The sequence below is a fragment of the Mytilus galloprovincialis genome, chromosome 7, assembly GCF_965363235.1.
Source record: "Mytilus galloprovincialis chromosome 7, xbMytGall1.hap1.1, whole genome shotgun sequence".
In the NCBI taxonomy this organism is placed as follows: Eukaryota; Metazoa; Mollusca; class Bivalvia; order Mytilida; family Mytilidae; genus Mytilus; species Mytilus galloprovincialis.
Window position 1 is genome coordinate 54,827,398 of NC_134844.1, and position 26,122 is coordinate 54,853,519.

Below are 26,122 nucleotides of genomic sequence, written 5' to 3' on the forward strand. Positions count from 1 at the left end.
TTGGTCTACCACAGTACATCGGAGCGTTGATATGATTTGACCCGAGATCCTCCCGAGATGTTGTTGGGGTTCTTGTTGTGCAACCTAAACCAGTTTTTTATCTCTTTGTTTGTCTTTCGATCGTTTATTGGTTATTTTTTGCTATGACGTTGTCAGTGTGTTTTTTAATACTGAATATGACTATCCGTATTGGTACCTTCTGTCTTTTTACAAACAAGACCATGAAACTGAATATTGGAAATGTATCATGCTACTACAAAAGAAAAAGCACTGATGGATTGTCCTAGAAGCATATTTTATGAGAATAATAATGGTCTATAAGCAGTTACATTTATTTCATGTTTGAAGCGGTGCATTTTTTAAAATTTAATTTGACTTTTACCAAGAAATGTATTGTAGCAAAGGGGTAGAGTAATTGTGGTCTAGTGTCAGATACTCAAAAATAATGGAATTTAACAGAAAAGGAAACAAATAACGAACTTTGGCAAAAATGTAGAGGGCTTTTGATACCTTTTCTCCCGACATAAAATCTTTTACAATAGATCATCCTACAACAGCTTAAAAGCTTGAAATGCCAGCAATTTCGCGGGAGTGTTTTAGTGTTCTCAAAATCTTATATTGATAAATAATTGAATGTACATGTACAGGAAGACAAACGGTTACCGCACGTTCTAGAGACATGCCACGAACTAAGTATCATCTTCGTGTCATAATTGCGCATGATTGTCTCTTCACATACAAGTAAACGCAAATTTTCTAATAGGCAAAATATTTCGTAAATGCGCCCGCTCATATCGGAAATAGGACAAGAAAGTATGAAAGATAGTCATCCGTAATCTCTCGGTTAAATTCTCTAGGATTTATTCCAAACAATGTTGTAAAATGATGCAGTATGTTTTTTCTTTCTTAAATTATTCATCACAACTCTAGACCGCATAACGTAAATTAAACATTTGCTAAGCAAATAAAACAAGCTGACAAAACATTATGTAAGCTATTGTGTACAAAACATTGGCGGATCCAGGGGGGAGTGGTTCCGGGTGTTGGAACCCCGTTGGTTTTTTTTGCCGATCAATGCATTTGAAGTGGGACATATAGTTGGAACCCCCCTTTTTTAATATGTCTGGATCCGCCCCCGAAAAGTAAAATTGAAATTTGAAAAAAAAAAAAATTTACATGGTACAGTACCAGATAATCTTCTACACATGAATTTTGAAACAGAAGTCAAAATTAATAATTTACGGTCTTATTATTTCTGTCTTTGCACATGTCAGAATTAATCAGCCTGTAGATATAAATTTTAAACTCTTAATTTCATGTTTGGACGGCTTTGTGTATTTCAATCAGGTTAGGGACATACATTGTTAACAGGATGTATAATACACCTGACAGCATTTTCGATGGCACTTTTACCTGTGCACACCTGGGTCAAACAGCTGGGAAGCGATGCATGTACCTGAATTGCGTAATGTCACCAGTTTATTAGCCCGCAGGAAGTCACTAGAATACCTGAATGTGACACTATTACATGACCTCTGGCAATAATTCAAAAGATCGTCGGTTTTCATATTAGAAGTACCCGAAATGAATAAAATCTATTACATATAAAAGGGGTTTTTTTTTTGGCAAGCATTTCGAAAAGTCTTAAGCCGCTACAGATACCTTTTAATCTCTTTAAGAATATATTTATGCTTTTACAACTTCCAAATTAGTGTCCGCCCCACTAGATGTATTCCTATCTATTATCTTGTTATCATAAATTTAGAAAGAAAAAATACTCCTACTACGATTGACCATAAATCATTACAATCTTCGTTAGCCTAGCTGTTGACATTTAATATCCCGAAACTGCTCAGCCTTAACTTGTAGGACTACGCAACTGCGTTGACCTAGTAGACAGCTATAAAGCATAACAAGGGGGCGGTAAGATCTATTAAGTTTCCACACGAATCGGGGAAGACATATGCTCCCATCTACCTATCACCTCTTCAACCTTTTATATGGCACAATATGGAAAAGGAAGGGGGGGGGGGGGGGGGGGGGGGGGGGGGGGGTTAAACAGCATCTGTAATTATATTACATGTAAATAAATAAAGTCTTATTTTAAAACCATTATTATATTAAACAAATGACCCTTTAAATGTTTTACGTAATTTTTTATGTATAAATAAGTTTTTTTTTGCACCTAAAAAATATATACTTCATTGAACTTGTGAATTTGCGATCGAAAGTCACAGAACAAAACGTCATAATTCAGTTTCGAGTTTATTTTTCTTTAAACGAGAAAACGTAAATTAATTAATTCATTTTTGGTTTGTTCTTGAAATATTATTTTTAAAGCAAGTTTTAAACAGAATTTATTAAATAAATATCAATGACATCAAATAATTGTTATAAAATCAAAATGCCAAAGTTGCTAGGTACCTTAAATGGCTTCATTGTCCCTAGAAATATATGGGCATAGGACATTTGAGCGAAAAAGAAAAAAGCACATAGGGTCATTTGAGCGCCGACTTCATAGGACATTTGAGCGCCGGGATATTAACCTTACCTGAGTTTTCAGACAGGACATTTGAGCGAAATTTTCCCTGATAATTTTACACGAATTAAGATTTTTTTTTAAAAGTAAGAAAAAAAAGTAAGATTTAGTTATAAATATTTTTTATTTTATTTCACACCCGAGTAATTCGACCGGTTCTGGCTGGTTTATGTAAGTGAAATCCTAAGTTGATCTCTATTTACCAATCAATTCTACTATAATTCATTGGCTATGCAAATTTTCTTTGTTCTAAAATTCTTATATATATATCTATTAAGTGAAATGTCCCTTGGCACTTGAAATCTTAATACTAATAATACATGTACGTGTTAAAATGGATATTATTTTGACCGAGACTAATAAGGGAAAAAGAAGCCTTGTTTGAACATTGATGCACCGCAGAGCCGAACAGAAAAGGAGAAGGAACAGAATCTCCGGGATTTGCATTCGAAATACTGCCAGCAGGAAATTACGAGGGATTTTTATGTCAGAAGCCTGGGATATAAGTTCCAAGCCCGAACAGACTTGTAAATAATGCCGTTGCCGAGTTTTATGTTTTATGACAGTGCTTTGTTTTTAGTGCTTTGTTTACAATTAAAAGATGTTTTAATCTTTTTGTTGGTAAACTCCTGTTTTATGACTGTGCTTTGTTTTTAGTGCTTTGTTTTTTACAATTAAAATATGTTTTAATCTTTTTGTTGGTAAACTCCTCATTTAATGAACTATATTCGTAAGAAAATGTGGTATGATTGCCAATAAGACAATTCTCTATCCAAGACTTGTTTTCGCTCAAATGTCCTACGCTTATTCTTATTTTCGCTCAAATGTCCTAAAATTTAGGCGCTCAAATGTCCTATACTTTGGCGCTCAAACGTCCTTTTTTTTTCGCTCAAATGTCCTGTCAATGCGCTCAAATGTCCATTGCCGAAATATATATCCTTTGCATGATTGAAATCAAATATCTTTTTATTTTTAAGGCTTGTAAACAAGTTCATAAACTTAAAATGTAATAAATAATATAATATTTGAAGATGTTTTTCCTGTATATATTCAACAATTTTTTTGTCTGTAACTTTTTATCCGTGTACTAAACTTCTACTTGTAAACAACAAAATCTGTTACTAAATGCATGAATGCAGAAATTCTGAACTATATTAATCTGACAATTTCCTTTCAACCAGGCTTGGAACGAAATAGCAATAAAAACATTCATGAGAAAAAAATCATAATTACTATCAAATTTCCATCGAAAAAAGATGCATCAAAATGGTCTGCACATACTTTCTTGAACTTGTTGTGAGTTGGTTGGTGTTATGTTAATGTTAATCATCCACGTCTGGTACAACTCTTTCTTTTTTGCAGGATCTTGGAAAGTGTGTAAACTTATGCCATGTGAACTTCGAGTTGAACATCCGTACGCTTGACAAGTCATTTTGATACTGAATATACGATATGCCATGCTTGATTTTTAGCTTTGTGGTATTCAGATATTTTATTCAAATATACTCATCACGTGACAATTTGTATCGGAGATGCCGTCAAAATGGTGATAAGTCGAGAAGTGATAGTGGGATTTTAATTTTTATTTTAATCACTTATCTAGACGAATTGAACAATAATTTTAATGAATATATGATTATTTTTATTAAATAAACATAATATAAAATTTTCATTTTTTTGCGAAGTTTCCCTTTAAGTGGAGGGTAAAAGAACGGGCAATTTCATGCAAGGAAAAAATTCCCATACAATTCAATCAAGGGCAGAGAAGGGTTAACAGAATGACAATATCATGTAGTAAATAAAAACCCATACAGTACATACCAGGGTGACGGTCACTGAATGGTAATTACATGGAAGTAACCATTAACTTATTTGGAACTTACCATTCTGTGGAGGTACATGTATCAGAATGAGAATCTCATATAAGTAAATACCCATACAATCTAATCCAGGGGAGACAAGGGTTAACAGAATGAAAATCTCATGTACTGTAATCACTAGCCAGTCAACACTGAAGTTGTGAGTTCCTACCCAGCTTGTGCCCGTGCACTCGACTTCAATCTTTATTGACTAGAATTGCCAGTTTTCCTATCAAAGGTGGGTGTGTTTCTCCGAGTCCTCCAGCTCCCCCCACTAATAAAAACTGGCCGCCACGAAATAGCCAAAAAGTGGCGCTTAAAAATGGTGTTAAAACACCAACAGTCAATCAGTCATGTGAGTAATACAAGAGTGAGGCTAATATATTGACAACCTCATGCATGTCAAAACCCATATAATACAAACAGAATGGCAATCTCATATACCATTAAGTATTTACTTTGTATCATACAAACCAGGGGGAATAAACAGAACAGCTTCAAAGCGATAGAGTTGAGGGTGTTTCAAAAAAAAAAAATCATGTTATATAAAAACAAGGAGATGTTGTATGATTACCTATGAGAGAACTATCCACCAGAGTTCTTGTTACATAGATATAAGTTATTGTAGGGCATTGTAAGGCCTTCTACAATGTGAAAATTCTGAATAGTTGGCTGTTAAATGCCCGACATGAAAAGTGAAAAAAAATACAGTTTATTCAGTTAAAAGAGTAAAAAATTAAATATATTAAAGGCACAATTGAAACAGAAATGAAGCAACAACAACCATTGAATTATGTCTTCTGACATGGGATAGGCGCATTAGGAATGTGGCTATGTTAGACCCCGTTCACACTAGGACATTTTTATCGATTTAAACTAGACCGGTTCACTTTAGATCAATTTAAGGGCCAATGTGAACGCTTTGAATCGATCTTCAATCGGTCTAAACTAAAACACCAAAAGAGGTAGTTTAGTTTGAATCGATCTATAGTAAACCGATCTTACTTTAAATGTGAACGCAAAGATCGGTACTGATTGAATCAAAAATATGTATTCGCATGTACAGCGCCAAAACTATCTCAGAGGTTCATCATATTTCTCTGTTTACAGACATTTAAAACAAACTGAAAACATTTTGTCTTCGCCATCGCATAGATTTGCGAAATCTGTGTCTTCTTTTCTTATGATGATTTTTTTTCTTTTCAGGAACCGCAATATTTCGTCGTGTTGTAACTTCGTTACTACAGATATTTTTTTCAAATTAAAGAAAACGGCAATAACACCTGTACCAAAATGTTAACTTCTGATTCAGGAGAAACAATAACTTTATCCATTTTTTTTAAAAGTGTATGTGTCAAAGTATCAATAGATGAATTTAATAAATCAGTTCTATTTATCCACAATGCTTACAGTTTTACGGGTAAAAAGGTTAGATCGATTGCGTTTTTATGCCCCACCTACGATAGTAGAGGGGCATTATGTTTTCTGGTCTGTGCCTCCGTTCGTCCGTCCGTCCGTCCTTCTGTGCCTCCGTTCGTCCGTCCGCTTCAGGTTAAAGTTTTTGGTCAAGGTAGTCCAATCAACTTGAAACTTAGTACACTTGTTCCCCATGATATGATCTTTCTAATTTTAATGCCAAATTATAGTTTTGACCCCAATTTCATGGTCCACTGAACATAGAAAATGATAGTACGAAGTTCAGGTTAAAGTTTTTGGTCAAGGTAGTTTTTGATGAAGTTAAAGTTACATCAACTTGAAACTTAGTACACATGTTCCCTATGATATGATCTTTCTAATTTTAATTCCAAATTAAAGTTTTGACCCCAATTTCACGGTCCACTGAACATAGAAAATGATAGTGCGAGTGGGGCATTCGTGTACTATGGACACATTCTTTTTAATTGTAGTGTGAACGCAGTGGATTGGTTTAGACCGATAGAGATCGTTATGATTAAAGATAATGTGAACACTAACTGGTTTTATTTAGATCAATTCAAATTAAATCGATTAAAAAAAAATGCTAGTGTGAACGGAGTCTAAATCATACTCTTGAGAACTCAATCCTCATCTCACCTGACATAGTCATGCCACAGCAAAATATAAGAACAAACTGTAAAAGAGAAATGTTCTTGTACAGTTACGGCAATTCAATAAAAATGTATGTGTGAGGGTAGGAAGGGATTTTCAAAATATCCCTACAACCAAGAACCATATTTTAGATAATTTTGCATAATGGTAATAGACAAATACAAATACATGTGATAAAAGACCCATGGCCCACCTCCCTTCCTACCCTTTCACATACATTTTAATGGATTAGAACTTACCAGTAATGCAACTGGAAATGTGAAAGTAAATATTCATATTCAGTGTTACTACCATCTTAATCAAGCTGGTGCTAAAACAATAAATATCAGTGGAATTTTTTATTGGTAAAAAAGTTACGACACACATGCCAATGCTATAACAATATGTCATCTTTGTCTTTCCAGGTAGATAAACACAGACAACATTTGTTGAACTACATCATATTTTTGAGAATTACACCATTTTTACCCAACTGGTTTATAAACATTACTTCACCAGTCATAAATGTTCCAATTGTACCATTCTTTGTTGGAACATTTTTAGGTAAGTATAAATGATTTCTGCAACTGTCATACAAGAGAGAGGTTTAACTAGCAGTTAAACCAGGTTTAATCCAGCATTTTCTACATAAGAAAATGCATGTACCAAGTCAGGAATATTTTTTATCCATTCCTTTGATGTGATTGAGCTTTTGATTTTGCCACTGGATTATGGACTTTCCCCGGACTTCAGTATTTTTGTGATTTTACTTTTTTTCAAACATTCCCTTTAAAATTCTTATAGATGATTTTTTTTCATTGAATGAAACATTGATTGAAAAGTTATAGAATATATCTTAAGTTTTTAATGCTTTTATCTCATATAGCCGATAATTTAAAATTTGATAAGAATTCACAGAGTGATTCCTTTTATTTGACAGTAAGTCAATTGGTAAAATTGTGAGATATTAATAATCTACTGAATTATTCAATGATTTGATGTTGGTCTGCAAGTTTATAATGATGAATTCTACTGAGGAAGCTATTTCAGAAATGGCATGCAGTCACTTCCTGTTTGCTATGGTTTGAATTTTTGTCGAGCCTGCAACTTTTGTTGCAGAAAGCTTGACATAGGGATAGTGATCCGGCGGCGACTTTGGCGGCTACGGCGGCGGCGGCGGCGTTAGCTATCTTCTTAAAAGGTTTATATTTTAGAAGGTGAAAGACCTGGATTCTTCATACTTTGTATATAGATGCCTCATGTTACGAAGTTTCCGTCAGTCACATGTCCAATGTCCTTGACCTCATTTTCATGGTTCAGTGACCACTTGAAAAAAAAGTACAGAATTTTTGTAATGCTGAATTCTCTCTTATTATAAGTAATAGGATAACTATATTTGGTATGTGCGTACCTTGCAAGGTCCTCATGCCTGTCAGACAGTTTCACTTGACCTCGACCTCATTTCATGGATCAGTGCACAAGGTTAAGTTTTGGTGGTCAAGTCCATATCTCAGATACTATAAGCAATAGGGCTAGTATATTTGGTGTATGTAAGGACTGTAAGGTGTACATGTCCAACTGGCAGGTGTCATCTGACCTTGACCTCATTTTCATGGTTCAGTGGTTATAGTTAAGTTTTTGTTTTTTGGTCTGTTTTTCTCATACTTTATGCAATAGGGCTACTATATTTGTTGTATGGAATGATTGTAAGGTGTATGTGTCTAGCGGGCAGATGTCATCTGACCTTGACCTCATTTTCATGGTTCAGTGGTCAAAGTTAAGTTTTTAAGTTTTGGTCTTTTTATCTAATATTATATGCCAAAGGTCAACTATATTTGGTGTATGGAAATATATTATGATTTAAATGTCAGTCCCGCAGGTTTTATTTGACCATGACCTGAATTTCACGGTTCATTGCACAGTGTTAAGTTTTTGTGTTTTGGTCTATTTTTCTTTAACTATAAGTAATAGGTCAACTATATTTGTTGTATGGAAGCATTGTTAGCTGTACATGTCTGCCTGGCATGGCCCATCTGACCTTGACCTCATTTTCAGGGTTCATTGGTCTTTGTTTAACTATCTTGGTTATTGTTAAGTTTATGTGACAGTTGTTATAAAGCTTTATACTATCAACATAATATCAATGATTAGTAAAGAAGGCGAGACATTTCAGTGTGTGCACTCTTGTTATTGTTGCTTTACATTTAGCTTAGTACATTTCTTCCATGGAATAATTTGGATTTGTTCTTAAACTTTGAATTTGTATTTGATAACTTGATTGAATATCTGTAATTATAAACTTTTTTTATAAACCAGTAAATGTATTGTTCATGCACTGTTTTGCAATCTAATGCATTATGGAAAATATGTCCTGAAATCAAAACCACAATGTTTATGATTGGGTTAAAATATGTCGTAATGTTATTTTCATTTTGGAATACAACCTATAGGTTTTGATTGGTTGATTATTTGACCAGCAATGATCACAGTTTATCTTCTACAAACAATAACATCTCTAATTACATTTTAGGTGTTGTACCAGCCTCATTTATTTCAATACAAGGTTGGCAAACATTTTTAATTTGTATTATACCAGTGTTCTCCCCAGAAATTTTGGATAGCATCACATTTTGCGTAAAAAAAAATAACTATATTTTTTTTAATGTCATTTGTCGGGTCGCGTTGATGCTCTATTTCCTTTATATGTTTTAGTTTATATTGTTCAATTCATAACTGAGAATACAATTAAACTATAACAACAAAACAGTTGTTTCAGTTTATGTTTTCTTTATTCATTTATAGTTACAGAATTATTTTTTCCCTCTTGTGCCAAATAAAAATAAATATGTGCTTTCAGTTACCCAACACATAAGTCAAATGAATGAATGGTTCATTATAGTGCAACCTGTATATATACAAAACTAAATATCTATTACACAAAATTAACTATTTTTTTTATATTATATTAAGTTAAGATAAAGTAGCAAAAGTAGCAAAAAAAATATCAATTTAAAAACTTTTTTTTATCATGTTTATGAAATTCATTGTTTCATGGCACTCAATGAATTAGTCCCTGTTGTTTCTTATCTTTACATCAAAATGATATGTATTTTTATCAAAGTTATCTAACAAATAGTCTATTAATGCGTAGTTTTCTCTATTGGTATATTTTTTCTGTCTACTGTCCGTCTGTTGTCATTATCGTGAAAATGCGGATTTTTGTCATATCTGGTCCGGTTCCGATCCGTAGTTTACACTAAAATGTGCAATGGCGGCCGTAGAAAAATTTACAAAAATGAGTCCGAGAATAAACATTGTTTGACAAGAGATTGTGAATGAATAAGACGCTTTTAATGCATTAAACATAAACTTAAGCCAATTATGATCACTTTTTAAAGAAGTATAAAACTTATTTTAGCTCAAAACCAAAATTCTCGCTCTCGTATTACCGGAAGAGACAGAAAGTATTTTTTGGAGAGTTGCACAAATAAACGACCTTTTAAAAAAAATTGTTTTAATCTTTGAAATTTCGTAATACAAAACATAGATTTCGAATTGTTTTTGTGATTGCATTTTTCCATGTCGAAATTGGTGATTGCAGACACGTGATTAGTCATGTCACGAGTGTCAGCTTGGGATATTCGCATCCAAACAGTTATCACCCTGAGGGCAATTAACACCTGGCTATTGAATCTCTTAATTGCCTTTAGTGTCCGACTTAAAGGGATTACAATTAAAGGTGATATAATTTTTATGATCATAATCGACAATAGATGAAAGTTCAAAATTGAGGACATCTTCAAAATAATTATAGCGTCGCGGGAATAATTATAGCGTCGCGGGAATTATTATAGCATCACGGTGAAAAAATATAGCGTCGCGGTACCGCGACGCTAAAACGGCCTGGGGAGAACACTGATTATACCCACTAACCATAAAAATTATTCTATATAAATCAACATTTTGAAATAATTTTACATCTGGTCTGGAATTTAATAATGCTATAAAAATGATAAACCATAAACCAATATTTTTCATTTTAGGTGTTATACCACCGACGTTTATCGCAATACAAGCGGGTACAACATTACATCAGCTGACATCATCAAGTGACATGCTATCTTGGACTTCTATAGGCATGCTAGCATTGTTTGCTGTTATATCTTTACTACCTGTTATATTCAAGAAAAAATTACAGGAAAAGATAGACTGAGATTTGAATAGAATTTGTAAATCTGATGCATTGTCTGGGATAACTGGTGGATGTTTTTGTTATGCATTGTTATTATTAATATGTATATCTGTTTTATTGTATCCATTTTATTTCATCATCTATAAAATTAAATCTGTGAGTTACCAAATTGAATATCATGTATAAGCCTGACTTGTTATTCACCTTGTATAAATCTACTTCAATAACTATCATGCATTTTGTTGTGATTGTACAAATTTTATTGTAAAGGGGGCTCGCAGGTCTTAATCTTTTTTTTTTTTAATTTAACATAGGATTTCACTATATTTTTCTATAAATGAACTTTATCTTATACTAAATAGAAAAATAAGATAAAAAAAAAGGGTGTCACTAATCATTTACGCTCACAATCTGTCTTCGAAAGAAGCATACATTTGTGTAAAGGTACCTTTTTTTCTGTTGAACTAATAGGAGAAATAGACGTAATATCGAAATAAAAAAAGAACCTTATTACAGAAATCACTCAAATTTTACAATATTTTAGTTTAAGTACAGCTTATTTGAAACTGATAAGAAAAAATATAGGTCACTGATGAGTTAAAAAAGATATTTCAATTTCAATGTCAAAAAATGGCATTTTTGCAGCAAAGGGAGATAATTTGGAGCTTTTTCAATGATATCTACATTTTAAAAGTCATCTTTTTTAATGATTTTTGGATCATATGATAAAGTAACAACTACTTAAGGTAATAGATAAAATTTGTAATAAAAAATAAATGTTTAATTTTTTTCTGAAATTTGTATACCCTTGAGCCTCCTTAACTATAAAAAGTAGGCATTTCTAAGTTTGTGTGCAATATTAATATAGATTGCTTACTGTACAATGATGTTTTTACTTTCCTTGTCAAAAAAAGTTGACATTCTCAATACCAGTAGATATGTTTTATTTAAAGAAAAAAAAGCTTTTCATATAATTGATGATTTACGTACAGAATTTTTGAAAAGAACAGTTGCTATAAAAAAATATTTTAATAAGAAAGACCATTAGACAATTATTTTCTCAAATTTCTCAAAAAGTATTGAGAAATTTAATGTTAAATTCTTCTACAAATTAAAATACAGTTAATCCAGTATAATCAGATTAAACAGAAGCCATATTGTAGTACGCAGATTTATTCATGCTTGAAGAATTTTAATTGTACACATAAACTATGCGTGCATTTAGACAAGGATATATGTAGGGTAATGTCAAGACCAGTTTCACCGTATTAATCTAGTCAGAAATACAGGTAATATTTATTCAAGTGTAGTACCAGAATATGATGTAGTGTGACAGAATTGTTTCTGTAGATATACCTCAGAATATTATAGCTCTCTGATATTGTGTATGATTTTGTGTCTTTGTTCAATTAGATAAAGAATTTGTTAACTGTTATAACTGGCATTAGATTTTATGTTAATTTTAACAGAGAATTATTTTTTATTTCACATTTTTAGTTACTTGAATTATAAAAATTATGAGGTCAAATCAACCTAAGACATTTTAATGTCACAAAAAATTTGATTAATTTTAATATTTGATTTGATAGGAAGTTGTAGTCTGACACTTTAAGGCACTTAAAGATTCAAACTTTTTGTTATGATTTTGGGAATAACATTTTATAATATGAGATGATTGTACACATGATATACAGACTATGTATTAATTGTAGTTGTTCAAATTAGCTGCAGATGTTTTGTGTTTGGTTAAACTTGTATATGTTGTAAACATTGTTTTTGGAACTTTGAAAAGGTGCTAAAACTTAGTTAGTGGTGCCAATTCTATTTAAGTATTGTTTAGAATTGTTCTTTATTATTTTAAGTATGTTTGTTAAAATTTAAATACACAGTCTACAGGATAATTATAGATTAACAATGTACATCTCAACGAAATTGATTTTTCGAACAATCGGGTTGAGATGACCAATGATAATCTGTTTATTGCTATTTTACTGATGACGAAGTTGTTAATTTCATTGACAACGGGCATGTGTTTGCCCCTTAGTTTCTAGAAATAATTTTTTATATCATTTTTCTGTGCTGAGAAAGTGCTGACTCAGTAAGTTCATGAAAATTTCGTAAAATAGAGATAACAAAAGATACACAAGAGTATTCTTTAGGTAGATTTACACAGTTTTGAATTTAAAAACTGATCTTGAGTCCAGGCTTTCTTTTACGATCTTACAATGAATGCTCTGTTCAATATTGTGTTCTATTATTACATTATACAATGAAATGTCTGCTTACAGATTTTTCAAGGTATATTTCTCATCATTTTAAATACTAAGATCTTAGATTAAGAAGTAAAACATAGCTTTGTTAGGTCTTTGTACGAAAGTTTGGCACTCAAGGAATAATTTGTAATTTTTGTTCATCAAGAGTTGTGGACCAAGCTTTGCCTTATTCATGGTAATACATCCTCCATTTTAACTGTCATTAATCCATGATTTTAATTTTAAGTGCTATTATTTTCCTTTTTAATTAAAAATTAATAGATAAATTGCATTTCATTTGAAAAAAATATTAATTTAAGTATTCACTTTCTTTGATATTGTGACACTTTATCCACAAGAAGTTAAATTTGTGTTGACTGAAACCTATAATAGTCCATTTGCCAATTACCCATTTGATTCTTTAAACAAATTACTTCCCTTTGCCAATTGTAGACTGGTTTCTATACTGGACAAAATTGGCCTTTGCCAATGCAAATCATGATGAACAAAAGTGATATATTGGCGGTTTAACTAATTTTTCATGAAAAATAATTTCTGATGTCAAAGGTATTTAGCTTAACAACAAATTAATGTTATTGAAAAGTTTGGAAAGATTAAAAGTTACTCACATTTTGCACAGGTGAATTGCTCTGTCTGCTAGCTCTCCATTGTTAAAAATAATGTCCCTCATAAGGGAGACGACTAAAAAAGGGATTTCTAAATACATGGTCAATATTTTGAATTGGCAAATAGCCTATAGCCACATTAATTTTTAACATAGTTAATTTTATTGTACATTGTAGTATTTTTTAAACATTTACACATGTATAAGCCTTCTTCAGTTTCTTGGTTATCTCTCTGAACTACATGGTAGATAAGTCACCTTTCAAATTTTTAACAATTGACTATGAGAGTGATTCGTCTAAAAGGTTTGAAAAATTATTGTGGGGCCTTAGTCAGTCAGTGGACGAGTGACCTAAGTAGTCCAACTACTGCATTACTAGCTAGTCAACCCTTGACTCTGATGTACCTAGTTGGGAATAATATTTCAGGATTTCAAATTATGAATGAAAATAGACCAAAATATTATTTTTCTTGCTATAATGATAATGTTTTCTGTTTAAATGATATTTTTCCTGCTATAATCAATAGTGGTACATATATTGAATACTGTGGCTGCTTAAATTAATAAATTTTAAACTTTTGTGCTGCGCTTACTGCTAAAAAAGAAGATTTATTTCAAATGTTTATTATATATTCATGAGATTATAGAAATATAAAAAACAATTTATTTTTGTTTTACCTTGGTTGAGTTCAATATCGTAGCTGCTATCAATATCTAACAACTAGTCTATAGCTACACGTTCAATAGTCAAAATCTATGTAGCACTACGTAGCCGCTACGATATTGAACGCAACCCATATCTAATGGTTAGATAAAATAGTATAAATCAAGTCGCCTTCAATAATATGCATTTGTAATGATACAGAGTACTGTCGACATAGAATATGTTTAATTCAATTATTTCATTTAAGTTTGCATCTTATAATTTATATGTTCCATGTTTCATTGTACTTGTAAATTAAACATTTATTTATTAGAAACTTTTTTGAATCTCAGCACATTATCTTACATAAGCCATGGTGTGAGTGAAAAATTTAAAACTTATTATTTAATTAAAAAGATGGTAATCAAATTTTTATTTTGTTTTGATTTTTATAATATTTTGGTGTTTTAACAAAAAGAACTGTTCTAAACTTTATGTCAGGGGAGAAAAGGTGGGGTCTAACCAAAAGCCACCAACAATATACCTTTAAAAACATTCCGACTGATTATTAAAGCTGATGTCAAAACATACAATAACCCATCAAAGTTCAAGTGTACCTCCACTTATATCATGTATATGGAATAGATCTAATTGAAAACTAGACTATATTGAAGAATTAGAATGTTTTAAAACCTGTTCAACATTTTTATTCAATATATTTGGGGCATTTATTTTTGTAATAAAAAATTAAAGATTTAAATGATTTGAATAATTTTGTCAAAGTAGATCAAAAGATTAACTCTTTAACTTAAGATATTAATTAAGATTACTGTTTCAATTATGAATTGAATAAGTGCTTTGTCAAAATGAATATTTAAGATTTATTCCACAAATTATTTGTATAGTGGGATTTGTAAGACTTTGTGCACTGTCTTAATGATATGAGAAACAGAAATTTCTATTCATACAATGTTCTGCCCCAAGTAAACTTGTATATTTGCTTTCATAAGCTAAATCTAAAAGTATATCTATATATAAGAGCCAGCTATAGCATACTGAAGACTTTGTAATAATCAGTTGATCATTTCTATTCATACTTTTAATTTAATATTAAGAACTAATAAAAATTAAAGGTCTATTGTATTGTCATTTTTTCCTTGCCATTATTTGAATGTCAATGAGGCCTAATGCTTTAAAGGAAGGGAAGTAAGCCATTGGATTTCTATCTGTGTTTGTGTGAAGGTTCCACTCAAAAACACTAGTATGACAGATTTTTCTATAAAAAAAAATCTTCATTGAAACCATGTTTAAGTTAATTCATATTTTGTTAACGTATCTGATATGTAGATGAAGATAAAAATTAAGAAATTATGTGCCCCTAAAGTGCTTTTCTAGACAACTTCATCAGGAACACTCAAACTTATAAACAATTGAAAATCACAGAAGTATAAATACAATTCAGTGTTGGCAGCAGAGACAGCATAAACTATTTGTATACAGCGTTATATTTTAGAAGGTAGAAGACGGGGATGCTTCATACCTTGACAGCAGATACCTTATGTTACAAAGTTTATGTTTGCCACATGTTCATTGTCCTCATTTTCATGGTTCAGTGAATGCTTGAAAAAAATAAGTGTTTTTCTTGGGTGAGATACTAGTTTACTATGAGTAATAGGATAGCTACATTTTTAGCTCACCTGGCCCAAAGGGCCAAGTGAGCTTTTCTCATCACTTTGCGTCCGTCGTCGTTGTCCGTCGTCGTTAGCTTTTACAAAAATCTTCTCCTCTGAAACTACTGGGCCAAATTAAACCAAACTTGGCCACAATCATTATTGAGGTATCTAGTTTAAAAAATGTGTGGCGTGACCCGGTCAACCAACCAAGATGGCCGCCATGGCTAAAAATAGAACATAGGGGTAAAATGTAGTTTTTGGCTTATAACTCTGAAACCAAAGCATTTAGGGCAAATCTGACATAGGTAAAATTGTTTATCAAGTCAAGATCTATCTGCCCTGAAATTTTCAGACGAATTGGACAACTTGTTGTTGGGTTGTTGCCCTGGAATTGGCAATTTTAAGGAAATTATACCGTTTTTTGGCTATTATCTTGAATATTATTATAGATAGAGATAAACTGTACACAGCAATAATGTTCAACAAAGTAAGATTTACAAATAAGTCAACATGACCGAAATGGTCAGTTGACCCCTTTAGGAGTTATTGCCCTTTATAGTCAATTTTTAACCATTTTTCGTAAATCTTAGTAATCTTTTACAAAAATCTTCTCCTCTGTAACTACTGGGCCAAATTAATCCAAACTTGGCCACAATCATCTTTGGGGTATCTTGTTTTAAAAATGTGTGGCGTGACCTGGCCAACCAACCAAGATGGCCACCATGGCTAAAAATAGAACATAGGGGTGAAATGTAGATTTTGGCTTATATCTCTGAAACCAAAGCATTTAGAGCAAATTTGACATGAGGTAAAATTGTTCATCAAGTGAAAATTTATCTGTCCTGAAACTTACAAATGAATCGGACAACCGGTTGTTGGGTTGCTGCCCTGAAATAAGTAATTTGAAGGAAATTTTGCAGATTTTGGTTATTATCTTGAATATTAATATAGAAAGAGATAAACTGTTAACAGCAAAAACGTTCAGCAAAGTAAGATCTACAAATAATTCAACGTGACCAAAATTATCAGTTTACCCCTTAAGGAGTTATTGCCCTTTATAGTAAATTTTGACCAATTTTTCGTAAATTTGTGTAATCTTTTACAAAAATCTTTTCCTCTGTAACTACTGGGCCAAATTAAACCAAACTTGGCCACAATCATTATTGGGGTATCTAGTTTAAAAAATGTGTCTGGTGACCCGGCCAACCAACCAAGATGGCCGCCATGGCTTAAAATAGAACATAGGGAGAAAATGTAGATTTTGGGTTATATCTCTGAAACCAAAGCATGTAGAGCAAATCTGACATGGGGGTTAAATTGTTTATCAGGTCAAGATCTATCTGCCCTGAAATTTTCAGACAAATCGGACAACCTGTTGTTGGGTTGCTGCCCCCGAATTAGTAATTTTAAGGAAATTTTGCAGATTTTGGTTATTATCTTGAATATTATTATAGATAGAGATAACTGTAAACAGCAATAATGTTCAGCAAAATAAGATCTACAAATAACTCTACATGACCAAAAGTGTCAATTGACCCCTTAAGGAGTTATTGCCCTTTATAGTCAATTGTTAACAATTTTCATAAATTTTTGTTAATTTTTATAAATTTTTAGGAAATATTTTTCACTGTAATTACTGGGCCAAGTCCATTATAGATAGAGGTAATTGTAGCAACAAGAATGTTCAGTAAAGAAAGATCTACAAACACATTACCATCACCAAAACACCATTTTGTCATGAATTTATCTGTATCCATTGTTAATATGCATAGACCAAGGTGAGCGACACAGGCTCTTGAGAGCCTCTAGTTTTCCTTGCAATGTCTACATGTCTGTCAGAGAGGGTTCACTACACCTCAACCTTATTTAATGGATCAGTGATCAAGGTTAATTGCATGGTCAAGTCAGTATCTCAGATACAATAAGTCATAGGTTAACTACATTTGGTGTGTGGAATGGTTGCAAGATGTACATTTCCAACTAGAAGGTTTCTTCTGACCATGACCTCATTTTCATGGTTCGGTGGACAATAGTTAGTTATTTGTGGTTTGGATAATTTCTCAGATACTATAAGCAATAAGGCCTCATTTGGTGTATGGAATGATTGTAATGTGTACATGTCTGACTGGTTGGTTTCATGTGACTGTGACCTCATTTTCACAGTATTGTTTGACAGTGTAAAATCTTCTGTGGTTTGGTCTATTTTTCAGATACTATGATCAATAGGGCCACTATATTTTGTGTTTGAAATGATGATTGTTATGTCTACATGTCTGTCTGGCAGTTATTATATGACTTTGACCTCATTTACATGGTTTATTGGTCAATCTTTATTTTCCATGATGGTGTCAGTTTATCAGATACTTTAAACATAAGGTCAATTATATATTGTGTATCGAATGCTTGCAAGGTATAATACATGTCTGTCTGTCGAGTTCATATGATCTTAACCTCATTTTCATGGTTCATTGGTCAATCTTTAGTTAACATGGTAGTGTCAGTTTATCCGATACTACATGTATAAGCAACTGGTCAACTATATTTGATGTGTGGAGTTATTGTAAGGTGTACTTGTGTGTCTAGCAGGTTTCATATAATCATTTTCAATAAAATGGATCGTTGATAATGTTATGTTTATGTGATACTTGTTGTAAAACCTTCATATTACAGACTTTAAACATAAATTCACACATAAGTTAAGCAGGCAAGATAGGTCAGTGAGTACACTTTTGTTACCTTTATTATTAGAATTTAAAGTGCCAATGATAAAACTATCAACCAAAAACCAAACAAAAATTATATAGGTCACACTACAGACTTCTACAATGAGCAAAACCAATACCTTATAGTTAGATATAAAAGTTTAAGTACTAGTAAGTGAAACACTAGAATACAAATATCTGCACTCAGAATAAAAAGCTGCGCCATGAGCACACGATACGACCATCGCCATTTAAGCTCGTCTGCTTGCTTATAGAAAATAATAGAATATTTGTATTTCCCAAATTACAGGGCCCATAAAGGACATAAAAGCTTACAAATTTAACTAGAAATACAGTGGACATAAAAGCTTACAAATTTAACTAGAAATACAATTGACACTGCTCAAATAAGCCCCCCTTTTCCAAAAAAAGAAAGAAAAAAAGGACATGCACACACAGTGGTTCCTACTTACACAAAAAATGGATAATTTGGCACTATTAGGCTACCTCATGTTTAATAAAGTTTAAAAAATGTTTGAACGAATAAAATCCTAAAACCATCCAAAGTGTGAAAAATTGACAGTTATCGACGATTTTTCAATGAATAAAGTTCTGTAACTTCGCAATATCAAATCAGAAATGTATAAAAAACGAAAAATAAACTGTTTTCAAGAGATATAAACAAGTCATTGAAGTATAATGAAAACTGCTCAAAGTGTTTTTTAGTTATAGTCAGAAAACTTGAAAATGTCCATTTTTTACGAATAAAACCCCATAACTCGGAAACATAAAATTTAAAATATTTAAAAAGCCGAAGGGAGATGCTTACGTCAAAAGCTATAAATAATCCAACAAAGTTTCATGAAAACTGGTGGAAACCTTTTTGAGTTCTTGTCCAAAGTGTTGACGACGGACAGACGGACGCCGGACAACGGTATACCGTTATACATTCAGTCTTTGAAGACAGGCGTATACAAACCGTATTGGTTGTCTCTAGGTAGCTTTTTAGCTCTGACTGTTGAATATTTTTAGTTTAATCCTCTGCAAAATCAAACCAGAAGACTTAAAAATTGGTACTTGCTGCTTTGCTAGGTATGCAGCACTTACTAGTAGTAAGATAATAGAAAAGTCGGCACAGTGTTTTAAAACAAAACTCACAAAATGCAGAAATCTCATTGAAAACCATTGCAAAAATGTTTTGAATAAATCATTGCAATTTTGACTTTATGTTTTTTAATATCTTCACTACTCGTGTGGAAGGACGCATACTTAGATATCCGTTAACTTGGTTGCATATGCTTGTATGTATCCAGAATACAATTTTTATATATGTTATTCAAGTCTTTATATGCATATAGACACTGCATGTTTTTCAAGATTTACACAATATATGTTAACCTCTAGATGTCTTTTGGGTAGCTTTTCTAGTTATGTTGATGTCTTGCTGGCGTTTCCTCAAAGGAGTAGGTTTAGTAAGACCCTTATTTGGCCCCTGTGGCACCGTTAAAGTCCACAATTCCTCTAAAGTCCACAACACCGCTGAAGTCCACAACAAATTACCGCTATAGTCCACAACGCCGCTAAAGTCCACAAAATGTCCTCCGCTAAAGTCCACAATAACAAGTTCCGCTAAAGTCCACAAAAAAACCCGTTTAGTATAGATCTAATGAAAAGCATGGACTTTTGTTCTTGGAAAGTATTTCTTTTCAATTTGAATTATATTTTTGATAAATGAAAAGATTACAGTATCTAATTTTGATTCCCATTGGCATAAATCTGATCTTTGTATTGCGATTTTCTATCAATCAAACAGACAACATTTCTTAAAAGTTACCTAGCTATGGTGCGCTTTTTGTATTCTTTAGTAAACATTTGTACATCCACAAGACACTTTCTGTTAGGCTCCACAGCAGCCAAAAACGGTCCGTTAATCTCAAAATAGACTTTGAATCATACTTTTCTTGTTTGAAATCAACATAATAAATCATATAATTTCACACATTCATGCATTTTGTAGTGCTAAGCAGATTTCCATCATTCATTGGTTTGCATGTTTGTTTTGTTTTCTAAAAGCAAAATGTATTTGTTTCAGAATGCTTTGAAGATGAATTGAATAAATTATACACGGATGCAGTTCTGTATTGTGTATTACCCATGATGACAAGTATAAACTATTTTATTTCAACAATGCTACATGATATACATTGTGTATGTTCCAGATAATATGAGTACGCGTACGGTCCGGACCGTATTTATAAGTATACACAAACGTATGCTCGGCCCGTATGAGTATACTCGTACGGTCTAGGTACGAGCTCGACCGTACACGTGTATTTGGACCATATGGGTTGATTTGTCAAATATCAATAGTTAAAAAATGAAAAAAAAACTTTAACTGAATACAAAAGTGGAGCTACATTGTAACTTTATCAGTTAAGCTCCTGTATTAAATATGAAATTGAGTTCAAATGCTCGCTGAAATTGAAGTTATTGGAAGTACATACGTATATACGTTCTTAAAATATTCAGAACTTTAATAGAAAAAACGTCAAGCCAGTAAATGGTCAGAAGGATGTCTCACCTATAATTTGTTGTTATACATATCATCATTGTATCATGAATATCTACGTTTTTCATAAAAAAAATTATTTAGGGACTATTTCATGCAAGATTTTAATCAAAATTGGTACCAATGGAAGCATACTTCTCATTAGTTTATTTGTTTATTTGGTAATATAATTATTTCGACGCGTTAATTATCAATTTCTGATGATATAGCACAAAGTTCATATTTTATCCCAAAATTTGATTTGCATCAGCAGAAAAACAAAAATAACCGAATAAAATTATGACTAAATAAACAAATATCTATTCAGACAATTCTGCGTCTTTCAACAAATGGTTTGTGAAAATCTAACTGTAAATACCGTCATATATAGTTTTGATTAATTATTTTTTTGATTTTTACATTCACTGACCGATTTATTTATGTGTTGAGAGATCCAGAACTCAGTGGCGGATCCAGGGAGGGGGGGGGGGGGGGCTGGCGTAGAGGGCGTTTTTTTTGGTGGCAGGGGTTTGCATGTCTGAACGGAATGTCTGTTTCGCCGAACTGATATTATATTAAATACTTTTTTCAAGACCAGACTGCAACTTGCCTGATGTGTCTCCATTTGTCGACCGTCATTCATAAATTTGTTGTCATTTCAGACTCATTCTTAGCCTTTGGTTGATTTGGACCCCTCACTTCCCTTAATTTTTTTGGGTGAAACATATCAACCAAACATTTGGATAAGAAATTGCTTGTTTGTCTTTTTTCACTTGTGCCGGCCGTATTGTAAATTTCATTGAATACCCCGGCATATATCTTGTTTACAACAAGAAATCTATGAAGTTACTAGTATGATAACTTAACTTGCAACAAAACAGCGAGAATTTTGCATGTCTATTTTCTATTGACAAGTCCCACATCAAATTTATCAGTTCATAGCTTTGGATCCATACTATCATTTTATGATAGACAATTGATAGAGAGAATACAGCATCGAAAATATCCAACCCTTACACTTTACAGCAACTACAAAATATACATGCCCCACGCCAGTAACGGTTTGAAAAGTGCATATTACACGTATTTTATGTTTTCAGCCCCAAGAAGGTCCCAAAATTTCTTCGCCCCGCTCCGCTCGGCAATTTTTCAAAACTTCGCCCCCCCCCCCCCCCCATTCCAAATTCATGGATCCGCCCATGAAACTAATAACAATATATGCATATGAGCATTAGAGGGGGTGAATATAGGATAAAGGCAATACGAACGTTCATCTTGCATTGAACCCGAACAACAACAATTGTGGAACTATCATATAATCATAATTATTGATAAAATCTCCTTTCTTTATTCTCTTTAAAGATACATTTTTTAAAACGCAATGACCGTGAGGGCATTTCGATGTATTGCTATCGCCTAGATTTCCATTACGCTACTTTCGTTTTGGGTTTGTAACCGATCTTTTAACAAGATAAATACAAAGACATAAAGAAGTGCAAAAGTAACATTCCTTATCGTTTGTTATAAATACATCTCTTCAATGAATACTGACAAAAATATTTTTGTTTAGAACAAATTAATAATATGAAAATGTTTTGTCGTTAGATACATATGTACAAGTAAAAAATCATTGATAATATCTATGCACACGTACCGAAAATTGTGTAAACTTGGACGCATACCGAAGAATATCTCAAGAACGTTTTTGGGCAATCCCCGCAAGGACCGGTAACTCTGCGTGCATGGAAGTTTGTTTTTGCGGAAAAATATGAATCCCTACTCATATCCAATCTTTTAGAAATCGAATTTTTACAGAAGAGTGTCCACCTTGCACTTGCACTGCACTTTTATAAGAATAGTAGAATAAAATGATGAACCAATGGATGATAATTATTATACATGTAACTGTCATATTGATATAATATTAATCACCAAACCAGTGTATACTGATTTGTATCACTACAATATAATAGTTATTACTTTGAGGTTGATTTTCCTGTCTTTTATTCATCATCCACGTACGAACTTGTCTAAGATTTTTTTTTTATCTCTGTACATTAACCTCAGTTTCAGGTAAAGAGATATGATTTTTTTTCTGAGACAAGTGCTTTTGACCATCCACAAGAACTTGCGGTGATCCGATGCTCAGTATTTCAGTACTTTGATTAGTATTTTGAAAAGCCTAATGGAAGTCTAGTATGAAGATTTTAGCTGAAACTTTAACGAATTATAAACTTTCAAGGAATCATTATGTTTCTGTTCTTTTTAATACAATCTTATTGGTTACTGTATAACAGATTTAGTGTTTTGTGAGTTTATACACATTAAAATCTTTGAGTAATTTTGCATGACTTTACCAAGTTAGACAGCTATTGTATGCATATTTTTTTGTTATCGAAAACAAATACATAGTACACAGTACAAAGTAAACACTTACACAGTATGGAAGCAGTCAATATAAAAATAAGGAGATGTAGTATGATTGCCAATGGGACAACTATCCACCAAAGTTCAAATGAAGTGAATTTTAGGAATAAGACAACAATTTGTTGTTTTTATATGGAGTGCGGAACAATAACGAAGTAGTTGATAAGAATTCAAATTTACAACCTCACTAATTGTTGACATCCTTGTGATTACTGTAGATATACTATTTAGATCGCTCGGCAAACCAGGGATCGGAAATTATTTAACTGATAGAAAAAATGTATGGTATAATTGCCGATGAGACAATTCCATCTTAATCAGAGAATTTAACAACTATTATGGATCACCGTACGTCTTTCAATAATGAGCAAAATCGATACTTCACGGAAAGCTAAGAAATAAAAAAAAATAATGTTAAACAATTCAAACGAGAAAAGTAACGGCCTGAAATATTTACATAACAATAAACAAGAAAATGATATGACATACAGAATACAAACGACAGCCAACGAGTTACATGTTCCTGACTTGGACAGGTACCTACAGAATGTGACGAAGTTAAACATATAGCTGGTGTCAAACCCTTCCCTAACCTGGAACAGTGTTGAAACAGTACAACACATCCATTATTACTATTGTGCCAAAGTTTGCGTAAATTCATTATAATAAATCAAAACCTAATCAATATCCTATTAACTGATATTAAGTATGATGCAAGTAATACTTATATTTCCACTTTGGTCTCCAGAAGAGTGGTTTAGATATGTATTCTATTTATTGTTGAGTTGCTGTCTCATTGAAATTTACTCAAATCAGATTTTATTGAAAAAAATATTGTTATATTAAAAAGAGGAACACATTTCAACGTAGATAAATCAAAAATATAATATAAATTCATATTTTATGTATTCTCTCCGTAAAATAGAGGCGTTTCAAAATCACCATAACGCAAACATACATGTAGTAACGTTGCCTATAATATATAGTGAACGTCAAATTACCGATGCTGTGACATGTTGGTAGACCACCATGCGATTGCTTTATTTTGCAATTGATGATTTGTACATTACTCCTTACTTTAAAGTTAAAAATACCAAAATGTTCATTTTGCAAAGGAATTTGAGATTATGGTGATGTTTTCGGAAACTGATCTTGTTTTACTCTTTTTGAAGGTTTTTAACTACTTGTCCTTAATAATAGTAGACACGCATTCAACGCATCGATGTCCGATACTAATCGACAATAATATAATTTAAAGCATAGAATATTTTTATTTGGAATTTATCATATTGGCTTCATTTTTCCGTTCTGAAAATCAAAGCACATTATTTTTCGTTGTTTTCTATAGCCAACAGATAAATTAATAAAAACGTAAAGCGTTGGTTAAAGGTTTTGTAATTATACTATAGGAGATTCATTCACTTCGTATTTTGTTTTGTTTAATATTATAATTAAGATTGCTGTCCGAATGAATGCCGTTCAAATGTTAAAGATTAGGAGAAACGTTTAATTTTTACAAAAAGTGATTATATGTATAGAATAAGAAGAAAAAGAAAAACATTATTGAAGAATGCAGTAATAATGTAATAATAAATAACTAACGAATTTACGAACATTTTAAAAAATGATGTCCAAATTGGCCATCATCATCATAATACAAAGATCAAATTAATGGAACAAATCATCTACAGATACTGTACTTTTTTCATTTATCAAACTAAAATTGAAAATGGAAATGGGGAATGTGTCAAAGAGACAACAACCCGACCATAGAAAAGACAACAGCAGAAGGTCACCAACAGGTCTTAAATGTAGCGAGAAATTCCCGCACCCGGAGGCGTCATTCAGCTGGCCCCTAAACAAATATATACTAGTTCAGTGATAATAAACGCATGTACTAAACTCCAAATTGTACACAAGAAACTAAAATTAAAAATAATACAAGACTACCAAAGGCCAGAGGCTCCTGACTTGGGACAGGCGCAAAAATGCGGTGGGGTTAAACATTTTTATGAGATCTCAACCCTCCCCCTATACCTCTAGCCAATGTAGAAAAGTAAACGCATTATAACAATACGCACATTAAAAATCAGTTCAAGAGAGGTCCGAGTCTGATGTCAGAAGATGTAACCAAAGAAAATAAACAAAATGACAACAATACATAAATAACAACAGACTACTAGCAGTTAACTGACATGTCAGCTCCAGACTTCAATTAAAATGATTGAAAGATTATGATTTCATCATATGAATATCAGGCACAATCCTTCCCGTTAGGGGTTAAGTAACAAATAACTACCGAGAAGAAAAGTCCATGCTTTGTATTACGGGATTAAAAATAAAACGAATTGATGATTTTATCAATAAAAAAAATGTGTGGACTTTAACGGGTTTTTTTTGTGGACTTTAGCGGAACTTGTTATTGTGGACTTTAACGGCGTTTTCTTGTGGCATTTAGCGGAGGTCATTTTATGGACTTTAGCGGAAAGTTTGTGGACTTTAGCGGCGTTTTGGACTTTAGCAGTAATTTGTTGTGGACTTTAGCGGTGTTATATGGACTTTAGAGGAATTGTGGACTTTAACGGTGCCACAGGC

At 32.3% G+C, this 26,122-nt stretch overlaps 1 protein-coding gene across 3 annotated transcripts in view; it reads left to right on the forward strand.

Moving 5' to 3' along the window:
* The window catches only part of LOC143083306 (transmembrane protein 41B-like), a 36,931-nt gene extending 21,618 nt beyond the window's left edge, over positions 1–15,313 (forward strand). For all 3 annotated transcript variants that reach the window (XM_076259572.1, XM_076259574.1, XM_076259573.1), the window contains 2 exons: positions 6,891–7,029; positions 10,509–15,313. In XM_076259572.1, the coding sequence (XP_076115687.1) occupies positions 6,891–7,029; positions 10,509–10,678 (309 nt within the window). In that variant the 3' untranslated portion in view covers positions 10,679–15,313. The remainder of the gene's footprint in view (positions 1–6,890; positions 7,030–10,508) is intronic.
* The last annotated feature ends 10,809 nt before the right edge of the window (positions 15,314–26,122 follow it).